Source organism: Cornus florida, unplaced genomic scaffold, assembly GCF_030987335.1.
Source record: "Cornus florida cultivar Cherokee Brave unplaced genomic scaffold, ASM3098733v1 CherokeeBrave_3.0.0_Hap2_Chr02, whole genome shotgun sequence".
Classification (NCBI taxonomy): Eukaryota; Viridiplantae; Streptophyta; class Magnoliopsida; order Cornales; family Cornaceae; genus Cornus; species Cornus florida.
This window is the reverse complement of record NW_026775572.1, coordinates 18,035,437-18,047,726: the sequence shown is the minus strand read 5'-3', so window position 1 is coordinate 18,047,726 and position 12,290 is coordinate 18,035,437. Positions and strand designations below refer to the sequence as shown.

At 37.2% G+C, this 12,290-nt stretch overlaps 1 protein-coding gene across 1 annotated transcript; it reads left to right on the top strand.

Moving 5' to 3' along the window:
* The first annotated feature begins 674 nt into the window (after window positions 1–674).
* On the top strand, window positions 675–12,039 carry LOC132294006 (SWI/SNF complex subunit SWI3D). Its single transcript, XM_059791709.1, has 8 exons — window positions 675–1,261; window positions 1,633–2,156; window positions 7,749–8,321; window positions 8,606–8,772; window positions 8,854–9,356; window positions 9,639–10,039; window positions 10,127–10,570; window positions 11,501–12,039. The coding sequence occupies exons 1-7, from the start codon at window positions 730–732 to the stop codon at window positions 10,499–10,501; spliced, it is 3,075 nt and encodes a 1,024-aa protein (XP_059647692.1). The 5' UTR covers window positions 675–729; the 3' UTR covers window positions 10,502–10,570; window positions 11,501–12,039.
* Window positions 12,040–12,290: the final 251 nt, after the last annotated feature.

Sequence of the window (12,290 nt, the reverse complement as noted above, 5' to 3'; positions counted from 1 at the left end):
ATTTGTCTATAAAATTTGTTACTTAAAATTACGTTGGCTTCCCAAGAGATGAATTTCAAAAGCTAGTTTTTGACGCTTCACTAGAACGGACTTCGCGAGACTTTGATGTTGGTTAGAATTCCTTTTCTTTTATTTCCTCAAACACTATCATTTTTTTAAAAAGACTTTATTGGGCTTGGAAACCGTTTCAAGTTTCCAGAAAGCTCACCCAAACATGTTTTTTTTAGTTTGTAACTCTAGAACAAAAAATTCTGTTTGATTTAATTTATTATTTTTTGAAAAGTCAATTATAAAAATATTTGTTTTCAAATAATTATATTTTATTATCATCTGAAAATTATTATTTTTTCTTTAAATTTTAAAAAAATTATTTTTAGAATTACATATTTGCGTTAATTTTTTCTCGTTAGAAGTAATTTAAAACAAGACCGTTTGAGTGAAAATTTCTTACTTGTACCAAATTGATTATCTCCTTGGCAATATCATTTGGTACATAATGCGTGAGATCGGATAAAAAGAAACCGTCAGTTCATCACGCGATTTACAATCTCCAATCAAAGCCGTAGAAAATGAAATAGATCTTTTAATCCGTTAGATACGAATAATATCAGTCAAAGCATGCATGTTCATGCTAATCAATATAGACCGCCGATGCATAGATACAGAAACTGAGTATGCATATGATATATCTTCGAAGACGATGATCTGAGTCTCCAAAGAAAGCCCTTGATGGAGGAAAAGCGCAAAGACACCGGAAACCAACCGGCGGCTAGCTCAGCCGCCGCCGCTTCCGCCACCGCCACAGTCACCGCTACACCACCGAAACAGTCGGATACGGCGGCGTCTGAGCAACCTTCTTCAAGGCGTAGAGGCCAAAAGAGGAAAGGGTACAACAATAGTAGTGGTAACACATCGAACTCCGGAGCGACGTCGTCGAAGCGGCAAGCACGAGAGAAGCTCTCTGCGGTTCCATTCCCTCCGATCCACAACGGTCCGTGCACCAGAGCTCGCCAATCCCCCAACACTGCCGCCGCAGCAGCGGCAGCGGCTTCGTTCGCCTCGTCGTCGTCAGCGGTGGTGAAAAATGAGCAGGGGGCGGTGGTGCCGCTGGAGTTTGGTGGAGGAAAAACGGCGAAGGCGGCGGAGGAAGAATTGAAAGCCGCAAAGGAGGATTTGGAGGCGTTGGAGGGGAAGATTGAAGCCGAATATGAAATTATTAGATCGCGTGGTACTAATGCTCATGTGGTTCCGATTCACTGTGGTGAGTTGAAATGTACCTTATAAAACCCTAGTTTTTGTGCATTTGGTTGAGCTTAGACATAAGACGTCTAGTCTTTTGAGTGGATGATTGTTAATTTCTTGAACTTTTGGTTTTGATTCGAAGTAAGAGAACAATTTCACTCTTTCTCAAGCTTCTTGAAATGAAACAAGGGTGTCAATTCAAGATGAATACCGCTCCAATTCCAGATTTTTCTCTCTCTACAACTCATCACTTACAGTTTCAACTCTCCTGTCCCCTTCTCTCTCACACACACACGCACACTGAGAGAGGGAGAGCATAAAAAATGCAGAATCTTTGATTTAAGATTTATCTGACTAAATAACTCTCTTCCCTTGCCTCCTGATTTGTAGGTTGGTTTTCCTGGACGAAAGTTCATCCACTGGAGGAGCGGGCATTGCCTTCTTTTTTTAATGGGAAGTCACAGAATCAGACTCCCGAAATATACATGGAGATACGTAATTGGATTATGAATAAATTTCACGCAAATCCAAACACACAAATTGAATTGAAAGATTTGTCAGAGCTCTCAGTTGGAGAGTTGGATGCCAGGCAAGAGGTGATGGATTTTTTGGACCATTGGGGTTTGATTAATTTCCACCCGTTACAAGAGACTGATTCTGTAATGGAGAATGCTGATGCCAATGGAGCAGCAAAGATGGATTCTTTGGTTGAAAAATTGTATTGCTTTGAAACGGAACAATCATGCGCACCAGTTCCTAGGACTAATGTGGCAACACCAGTCATTCCATCGAGGTTTTTTCCGGAGTCCGCTGTTGCTGAAGAGTTGATGAAGCCTGAGGGGCCATCGGTTGAGTACCATTGCAATTCTTGTTCAGCTGACTGCTCTCGCAAGCGCTACCATTGCCAGAAGCAGGTTTGTTGTGTTACAGGAATTTGCTTATTGAATTATTTATTTGGATATAGAAAATCTTTCTAAATTCAATTTTATATGGTTTAAAGATGCACCTCAGCATTGTGCAACCAAAACTTGGTGTTTGTTCATGTGCTTTTGAATGTAGATTTCTATATTGTTATTCAAATAAAAATACATTTTTAAAAGAAGAAAGCATCTTGGAAAAATATCTCTTGTTGTATGAAGCCTTGAAAAATGGGTGCATGTATTATCCACCGACGAAGAATTTATTCTAGGTGAAGATTATTAGAACTAAGTTTTTACTTTGGAAATATGTGTATAATATATATGATTATCTGATGGATAAAATTAGCAAAATTGGAGAACTAGTATGCAATTTATGAATTCATCAGTCAGAGATACATCATGCAACTATAGGGAGTCACAGATAAATCTTGATTTTACTATAAGAGAATAGACAATTACAAAGAAAGTTACAAAATGTAGAAGGGAAGCTGCACTAACAAATGAAAAGGAATTCCCTCAATTATTAGTGTTTTTGTTAATCTGTAGCAAAATATGATTAATAAAAAGGTTCCGATTTGTTTTGTTTTTTTTTTTTTTTTTTTTTTTTTGTGGATAGGTAAGCAGTGGTATACTGGTATATCATTCCACAAAATAGGCTATAGCCTTACATCCATACTTTGGGTATACCCCAAGAAACAAATACAATATGAAAATCCCAAATCCACCAAACCCTAAGGAACAGAAAGATAAACCAAGAATACAACAGGGTAACATAGTGCAAACTAACCAATGACTCTCTACATCAACTAATGTGTAACTTCTAACCCTTTTTTTTACTTATCAAAAAAAAAAAATAAATAAAGGTATAGTGCAAACTAACCAGAAAACTCCTGAAACTTATCACCAATGCCCCTACAACATCCATGATCCAGAAAGAGAACATGGAAAAGCTCTAGGACCCAACAATAATTGCAACAGTCGTTCAAGTAGGCAAAAAGAAATAACACCAAATCACTAACAGCAAAGTTCCAGCAATTACAACAAAAACTACGGCAAAAATAAACACAGTCAATGCAGCACCAAGAGTAACGATAGCAGCAGCAACACTCCTCAGGTCTATAACAGTGTATCAACTTTAATGTCAGCACACAGCAAATGCCTGACTGAAAACAGAACAGGATTACCCAACAAAATCAGATTGCATTTCTTAACAACCATGATCAACCAGATACATATAAATTGACATAACAATCTGGCTTCAAGCATTTTAGCTTGCATAACATTTTGCAATATCAGGTATGTTCCATTCTTGACATAAACACCTATTGGTTTGAGAAAACACAACGTTCTGCAGCCCCATAACTCTGTACTTAACATCATTGATTATGTCTTTCTGGATAGATTGCAAATCCCTGTATTCATTTTTATAGATCCTTTTGTTCCTCTCTCTCCGAAGCAGCCATATAGTAGCTGAGAAGGCCATCTTATTCAACATAGCAAGAAAATATTGACCCTTTAAAGCTAAGTTAACCCATTCAATCAGATAACTCCAAGGGAAACTAGGCCATTGTATCGCACCCTTATCTGAAATGTAATTCCATATCCTGTTGGAGAACTCACATTCAAAATATAGATGGTTCCTGTCCTCAATACAATTTTTACATAGGACACACTGAGCTCTACTGACCAATTCCATCTGCATCATTCTTTGTTTGTGAGCAGTCTATTTTTAATAGATAGTCATGTTATGAAAACATGTTTGGGTATGTGGTTCTTGAACCAGATAACCTCATACCATGAAATTTGCAGACCTCTATGTCTGTATTTATCCCAGGTAGATTAATTAGAGAATGCACCCTTAGATGATGACAGTACAACAGAATCCTCTGTTTCACTGTTAAGATGCCAGTTCACTGTCAGTTCTCTTATTTCCATAAACTCCCATGTATTTACAGTAGGCCAAATCCATCTATTCCAAGCAATAACATCTGCAACCACAGCCTTCTAAGTTAGACCAGAATCATCAATAATTCTCTGGCCATAATAATCTAGAATTGAGCCAAATGGTAACCAGTAATCACTCCACAGTGAGATACTCTTTTCATTTCCCACCTGAGATTTAAAATCACCTTCATTACATCTCTCAGCTTTAGGATCTGCTTCTGACACTGGGTACCGTTCTGAGAAGAAGCCAACTGCCAAGTTCTTCCTCTTTAACAGGTATTTCCTTACCCAAACAACCCATAGGCAATCAGAATTTGGCTGCATCAAGTTCCATATGTGTTTCATCATGGCTGCTTTGTTCCAATCTTCCATATTCTTGATCCCCAATCCTCCTTATTCCTTAAGTAAACAGACTTGATCCCATGCTTCTTTGTTTCCCCCAGATTCAAGATCTGAATCCTTCCATAAAAACTTTTATCAGAATGTCATTCACCATTTTAATTTCCTTTTTTGGGAGGATAAAAACAGAAGCCCGGTAGACTTGTATTGAGAAAAGCACTGCTGAAATCAATTGTATTCTGCCTGCAAATGAGAGAAATTTTGCTACTCCAAAACTGAATTCTAGCTCTACTCTTATTAACCTTATTGACTAGCTCTTTACAATCATCTGCTTTCAATCTTCCTGAAATCAAAGGAACACAGGAAGATTGAAAGCAGGTTCTCAGAGTTGTTTGTTTTCTTTTTTAAATATGCTATTAGCTTCTTTTGTTTTTGTTGTGAAATTATTGCTGGTACTTTAAGAAGTTAATAATATTTTAATTTTCTGATGTTTCAATGTGATATAATTCCTTACATCCTTGTAATGATATAGCCAACTCCAAGCAATTATGCTTTATTATTATGTTCTTCAGTTTTTGTAATGATATAGCCAACTCCAAGCAATTAGGCTTTATTGTTAAGTTCTTCAGTTTCTATTGTGGTTTAGGAACATTCAAGTGCGAAACCATTTCCCCATTATATGACTCCCTCTCCTTTTTCCAAACTTATATTTTAATTGTTAAAACCAACTTTTTCAAAGTGGAATGGATGGTTATAGTCTAGTGCTATGGAAACATAAACATTGAAGTATTGAAGAACTTCTTCCAGAAATAGCACTACATGTGGCATGGAGAATTTGCATGTTATTATGCATGCTTTAACATACTTTAAGAGGAGTTTTAGTACGATATAGTATCAGGTTAACTGTTGAAAATGATTCGAGCTAGCCATATTGGTAAAAGCAGCATAGTTGCAGTTGGTGATTACAGGTAAGCCTTGGGACCTGTCATATGTTAAAGCGAGTTTAGTGATTAAGTTTAGTATATGCAGAAAGGTATTAGGGTGCATGGAATTTAAGAATGTGGGTTTTGTAAGCCTAGACATGTAGCCTACTGTGGTTGGCAGTTGAGAAATTGAACTAGACTTTCTGGCTGTTGATTGTCATACTGCTTGGCATGATCAATTGCTACCTTTGAACAATGGTGGTGACAAAGGTGTGATGTGTTTCTTGGTTATATTAAAATATTACATGGCAACAAAGCTGTATGAATGTAATGTAAGTCTGAAGTTGTGATATCTAGTGGCTAATAGGAATGAACTATCTGTTACTCTGTAGTACTTTATTTATGAGGTTGTCGAGAAAACAATGGAAGGAGGGAACAAAAAAAGAAAAAGAAAAAATCCTGTTTTTATTGGCTTTCGTTGAAAGTTCAGTAATTAACGTCAGGTCTTTCAATTAATGAAACATTTTGAAAGGGGTATACAAGGTAGATCTCATGGTCTATGCATTTAGCTGATGGCACAGATTAAGTTGATAAGAAAAATGTGGGATAAAACACTAAATTAGAAGGTGGTACTAGTGCTATCAAACTTAAGACAGTATATGTGGAATTAATTTTTGTAATAAACATGAAGGATTAGTTGAAAGTAAAACATCAATGGATAATTAAGAGTGATATTATTTGGTTTCTTACAATTGGGCATCAAGGACGAGAAGGTTTAAAAAACTTTTGGATATATTATTGAAGCCTTCTTGATTGACAAAATAAGTTGCTGTTATAAATGAGAAATCTTATAAGATAGGTATAATTGTACAAGGATAGTCATGGTTTATGGTGGTATCAAATCTCTGGCAATAAAGAGATATTCCATGAAAAGCTTTTGGATATATTGGAGCTATTCTGATTGACAAAAGCTTGCTGTAATGTAGGATAAATCTTTTAAGAAGGTTAACTGTACAAGGATGGTCATGGTGTATGGTATCAAATAACTGGCTCTAAAGGGACATCCATACTCTGGGTTAAATAAGGATACTGAATAGATTTGTTCCAAGAGATTCAAGGATACTGTCTCCAGTGAACACACAGAGACAACTACAAGTCAATTGAGGCTATGTGGAGCACCGAGCTGAAGTGATATAGTCCAAGTTAAGGTCTGAAGGCACTAGATGGACAAGGTAAATCAAATGTTGGATAGGTCTGTAAGAAAAGACACTGCGACCTATGATTCAATAAAATATACTGCCTATATTTATAATTTTACAGTAATGCTTTCTTTTTTATGATGCATCATTATCAAATATTTGCACCTTGAGTATTGATTAGAAAAAGTCCAAGTAGGACTCTGGCAAAAATGTGGACCTTTGACAAGGATTAAGATGTCAATGGCAATCTTGAGATCTGAATGACATATCCTGGTGGCTGGAACATGCCTCACACGCTGAAGTGTCGGACATTTGATGCTTGAATAGCATTGTCCTTGTTGCACTGGCCAAAACTTATTCCAAAGACAAGTTATTTGTGTAATGTGATTTGTTTGTTATGTAGATTTTATTGCTCCCTCTCTGACACCCTTCTCTGTTGTTGACCCTTTTCTTTGAAGAACAATGAACATTGTTTAAAAAGCTGCTACACTGCCTGGTATAATCTGCACAGGTGTTAAAGGAAAGTTGGAGGAAGTGAGGGAATAATGAGGAATACTTCACAAATATTTGTCCTTTGAGATCATTATATTTGAATTTCATATATTTTTTCTACAAGGATTGTCTTGCAAGTTTATAAAGTCAGCAAATTTCTTTCACAATCTGTATTTTACAGTACAGTGTTCAATATCTATGAAAAAAATGCACAATGAGTGTTGCGTGCAGTTACGCACGATTTTTGAATATGTGAAGCCTCGAGATGAGTTTTTACCTACTCTATCTCCAACTCTTACTTAGTTGCACTGGCTTGTTATATTGTATCTGCCATCTTAAAGTATATGCTTCTGCCATATGACTTAACCCTGAAGCTGACTACTCATTACACAAGAAGCATTTTATTTTTATTTTTATTTCTGTTAATAAAGAATTCCTGTAGATTATACTAGCATAAACTGAAAAGGCGAGGGGAAGAAAGGTATGATGAATCATTCTGCAGGGCTTGTAAAACATGGATAAAGCAATTGTCTGTCACTTACATAAACTTTTTGCATGTTTTGTGTTGAATAAATGTTCATTTAAGGAAGTGTTGGGCTTGAATTTGATTATACATTGATATGTTTTCCCCTAATCTTAGTTTCTCATTGAAGTGTACTCTTTTTGCTAATTTTGCTCGTGTTACACAGGCAGATTTTGATTTATGTACTGAGTGCTTCAATAATGGGAAGTTTGGCTCTGATATGTCTCCATCGGATTTCATTCTTATGGAGCCTGCTGAGGTTCCTGGTGTAAGTGGTGGAAAGTGGACAGATCAGGAAACCCTCCTCCTCCTTGAAGCATTGGAACTTTATAAAGAAAACTGGAATGAGATTGCTGAGCATGTTGCCACAAAAACCAAAGCTCAATGTATCTTGCACTTTGTTCAAATGCCAATTGAGGATACTTTTCTGGACTGTGATGATGAAATTGATGCAAGTTCCAAAGAAAATGCTGATCCAGTTTCAACCAATAATGATTCTTTGGCTCCTAAAGATGCGCTTGAAACAACAGAGAGTAAAGTTGTTGCAAATGAAAATCAGATGCTGTCCTCCCCAATGGATATTTCAAAGTCAGAAGATGCTGAACTGGAAGTTAGTAAGGAAACTAGTGAGAACTTTGCACTCAAGGCACTCACAGAAGCATTTGAAGCTGTGGGTTCTTTTCCTACGGTTGGAGATCAGCTATCATTTGCTGAAGCTGCAAACCCTGTCATGGCGTTGGTTAGTTGGATTCTAAGTTCGTGAAAAATGATATACAATCAGTTAATTGAAGTTGCATTTTAAACTTATGAAAAGGAACTCTCTTTTTTCCTTGGTATAGCATGATTGGATGATTTTGTTCCCTGACAATGTCCATGGTCAAAAGACATGCTAAATAAATTCTTACTCTACACTTTTATATGAATTCCTAAATCTGGTTATTATTCTTCGAAGTTAGTGTTGAACACCCATGAAACTTTCTTGCATCTTTGATGTGCTACATGTTGATCTCCTCTCTTCTGCAGGCAGCATTCCTGGTAGGATTGGTGGACCCTAGTGTTGCTACTGCCTCAACCCGTAATTCTTTAAAAACCATTTCTAGCAATTCCTCTGGCATGCATCTGGCTGCAAGGCACTGTTTTCTTCTGGAAGATCCACCTGAGGACAAGAAAAAATCAGTTGATTCTGAGAGGTTTGTTCAGTTATATGTAGTTTAAAGTTGCAAGAGTTCATCAACGTTGATGTGTCTGACGTAAAAATATATTATATTCAGATCTGTCGTGCAAATGGTTGAGCAGCAGGATGCTGAGGAAGATGATAACCAGAATGATGGAAAGCAGAAAGAGAAAAAGTCTGACTCAGTTTTGGATGGCTGTGATATGTCAAATGATAACAACCATGAAAAAGATAAGGATTCTGTAACAGAAGAAAACGGACAGTTGGTTTCCCCTAGTGGCGAATGTATAGACGATGACCATGCTGTAAAAGAACCCAATATAGTAGATACTAGTGAGGATGTTGCACCTGTTCCTTTGAATGAAACAGATAATGTGGATTTGTCAAAAGACCAGGCACTGAGTGCTATGGAAGAATCGAATGATTTAATATCCAAGGATGAGCTGCTTCCAAGTTCTGTAAAGGAGTCGGAAGCTTCAGGGGGTAGGTCCTCTCCATGTGCAGAGGCTCCAAAGGATGCAGATGCAGTACCCTTGGAAAACGAAGAGCCCAAGGAACTGGTGACATCAAATTCAATGGTTGACAGTGGAGCAATCACAGGTTTTGTTTTCAGATGTTTCTTCTAGCTATGAAACATTTTCTTGTAAATGGTTTTGAATTATGTAATAAAAGGAGAATAATTCGGCTCGTTGAAGAGTTTTAATCATTATTGGCTGGAAGTGTGGATTTTCGGAATAATGGTAAAATGCATGCACATTTGTGAATTTTAGTTATACACAGACAACTGAGATAAATTTGGAGTTTGTCACTTGTTATTTGTGTGTTGGGGTGCGGGTAATGCCTTCTCTTTCTGCTTGACTCATTAATTTTTATTTGGTGCAGGCGAGGAAGAAGCAAAAGACAGTAAGAATGCAAATGAAGACCCTTCGGACAGTAAGAATGCAAAAGAAGACCCTCCGAACAATAAGAATGCAAATTTAGACCCTTTGGAAAGTAAGAATGCAAATGCAGACCCTTCTAAAAGTGAAAATGCAAATGAAGACCCTTCGGACCGTAAGAATGCAAATGAAGATCCTTCGGACAATAAGAATGCAAATGAAGACCCTTCGGACAGTAAGAATGCAAATGAAGACCCTTCGGAGACCAAAAATGATCACGGTATTGATAAGATAAAGCGTGCTGCAGTTAGTGCAATCTCCGCTGCTGCAGTAAAGGCGAAGATTCTTGCAAACCAAGAAGAAGATCAAATTCGACAACTTGCTACATTGTTGATCGAAAAGCAGGTATTTTCATAGTCAACCAGGCTTTGATCGTTCAAGTCTCTTGTTGGTTTTAGGAGTCATGTTTTCAGAAGTTTGCATTTATTGCAGTTGCTCAAGTTGGAGAACAAGTTGGCTTTCTTTTCTGAAATGGAAAATCTGGTAATGAGGGGAAGGGAACAATTGGACAGGTCTAGGCAGAGGCTGTACCATGAGCGGGCACAGATAATCGCAACTAGACTTGGCTTACCAGCTTCCTCGTCCAGACCCATGCAACAATCTTTACCCATCAACAGAGTTGCAATGGGTTTTGCTAATGCAGCACCAAGACCCCCAATGAGCATGACCTCTCAAAGGCCACCAGTTTCAAGGCCTATAATGACATCAGGTCCTCCCACTCTAAATCCATTTGTTCCTGCTGCAACGGCGGCAAATTCAGTTCGGCCTTCAAATCAGGACAAACTTTCATCAATTGGAATGAAGTGATCTTTAGTTGAGAACATGTACAACCTCATTGATGCTTTTACAGTGGTGCTTCGCAATTAATTTTACCAGGTGAGTATCGTTTATTATAATGGTTAGTATCATTGTTTCTGAAGTTGGAAGTAGCCCTTAAAGTGCTGTTTGGGAAACTTAAAAAATCAGCCAGCTGAATACAACTTGGTCCAATTTGCTTAAGTTGTAATTGTTGACAAGGAAAGAAAAGCTGGTTTCACACAAGAAGTTAAGACAATAAAACTATGTTGGTGAAAGAACTAAAAAGATGGATTCCTTTCTGATGAGCTTGAACCCATTTGGCATTATAGCCTGAAAGAATTGGTTTTTCATTTTCACATGCATCTTGTAGGTTAAATGTCAGTTATTGTTGAAAAAGTCCTGTGCACCCAAAATTCTTATTCTTGGGATGGTGAAATACATGGCTATATATAAGGTATATCTATATAGAACTTATTCATTTTTTTTACCTTTCGAATTTGTAAATCTCTTGGGCTACAAGTGGAAACGTTCAGGTGCTGGGTGCTGAACCAGTTATTTGGGGACCAAGCATATGGTACTGGTATAAGATGCATTTATCTTATGGTTCTGTTTGATCATCATGTGTATCAACTTGGGGAATTCTACATCTTTAGTCAAAATTAAATCACTGCACTTTGGTTACATGCCATTTGGACGTGGGTCATTTTTTTTTCCTTGTAGACTAATCACATATTTATTTACAATTGCACAGAATTTGGAAAGGCCCCTCCCTGTCTTTACCCTGGCATCAAAATACCCAGCAAAAATAAAGGCTCTTCTTTTTTGTATAGGGTATATGTGATTAAAATTTTGCCCGTTGCCTTTTTTTTTTTTTGGTCCCTAATTTTAAGGAAAGGATGGTTGACCTTTTTTTCCTTCAGGGTAATAGAAAGTTATTTTTCCTTTTTTGTTCTTAATGATTAATCAAGAGCTTAGCTTCTTTACTTTGGTCTCTGCTACTTTATACAGACACATCTTGGATTAAGTCCTGAAGATCACAGGTGAAAGCATTTTCTTCGTATGTGGCACCTAAAGACTGACGATCTATACCAGCAAATGCGGTTGGCATCTGATTGGAGCCCTCCTCGCAGAAGCCACTTTTTTAAGGTGATGAATAGTCAGGGAAGGCCAAATTTTGCAACTCATGGCTTGGGTTACAGATGATGTCTGACCATTTTCTGAGCCATCGAGAAGGTATTTGTTGTTGGCTGAAACGATATCTGTGCGAAACTCTGTATCTCTCGCAACCTCTCACCAAAATCTGTGCAATTCAATGCTCTGTTTTCTGTATTAGTATTATTTGCTGCCTCAAGATGTAAGAAATTAAATTGGGGCTACAGATGCATATAGATAGTTAGTGTTAAAGTTGATTTCGCCGCTACTCTGGTTCATCAATGGTTTGAATATTCAGATGCTTTATGCATGTCTAGGTGAACAGAAATTGTATGTCTTTTTGCTGAATTTGATAGTAGTAGATTCTAACAGGACATTTGGCCTTTATTTGTTAATTTTCCACTCCATTTCTTCTGAAAATTGGGGAACTGAATTGTACAATATATTTGATGAATGTTTTGGCGTTCCAAAGTTGACAGTTAAATTGAAAAAAATTGGCAGGACTAAACAATTATTCCAAATGAAGCTGGGTCACCTTGGTCAGGCATATAAAATAAATGTTTGTGATTAACTGGTCATGCAAAGTATTTGGAGGATCTTAATGCTTATTGAAGTGAATTTTTTAGGGCTCCATCGGGACAAGTTC

Bases quoted from the DNA above. Each gene is read 5' to 3' on its own strand.
- LOC132294006 (XM_059791709.1), top strand. From the start codon at position 730: ATGGAGGAAAAGCGCAAAGACACCGGAAACCAACCGGCGGCTAGCTCA. The intron at 1,262-1,632 runs GTGAGTTGAAAT...CCTGATTTGTAG, and splicing joins TGTGGTTCCGATTCACTGTG to GTTGGTTTTCCTGGACGAAA. The intron at 10,040-10,126 runs GTATTTTCATAG...CATTTATTGCAG, and splicing joins CATTGTTGATCGAAAAGCAG to TTGCTCAAGTTGGAGAACAA.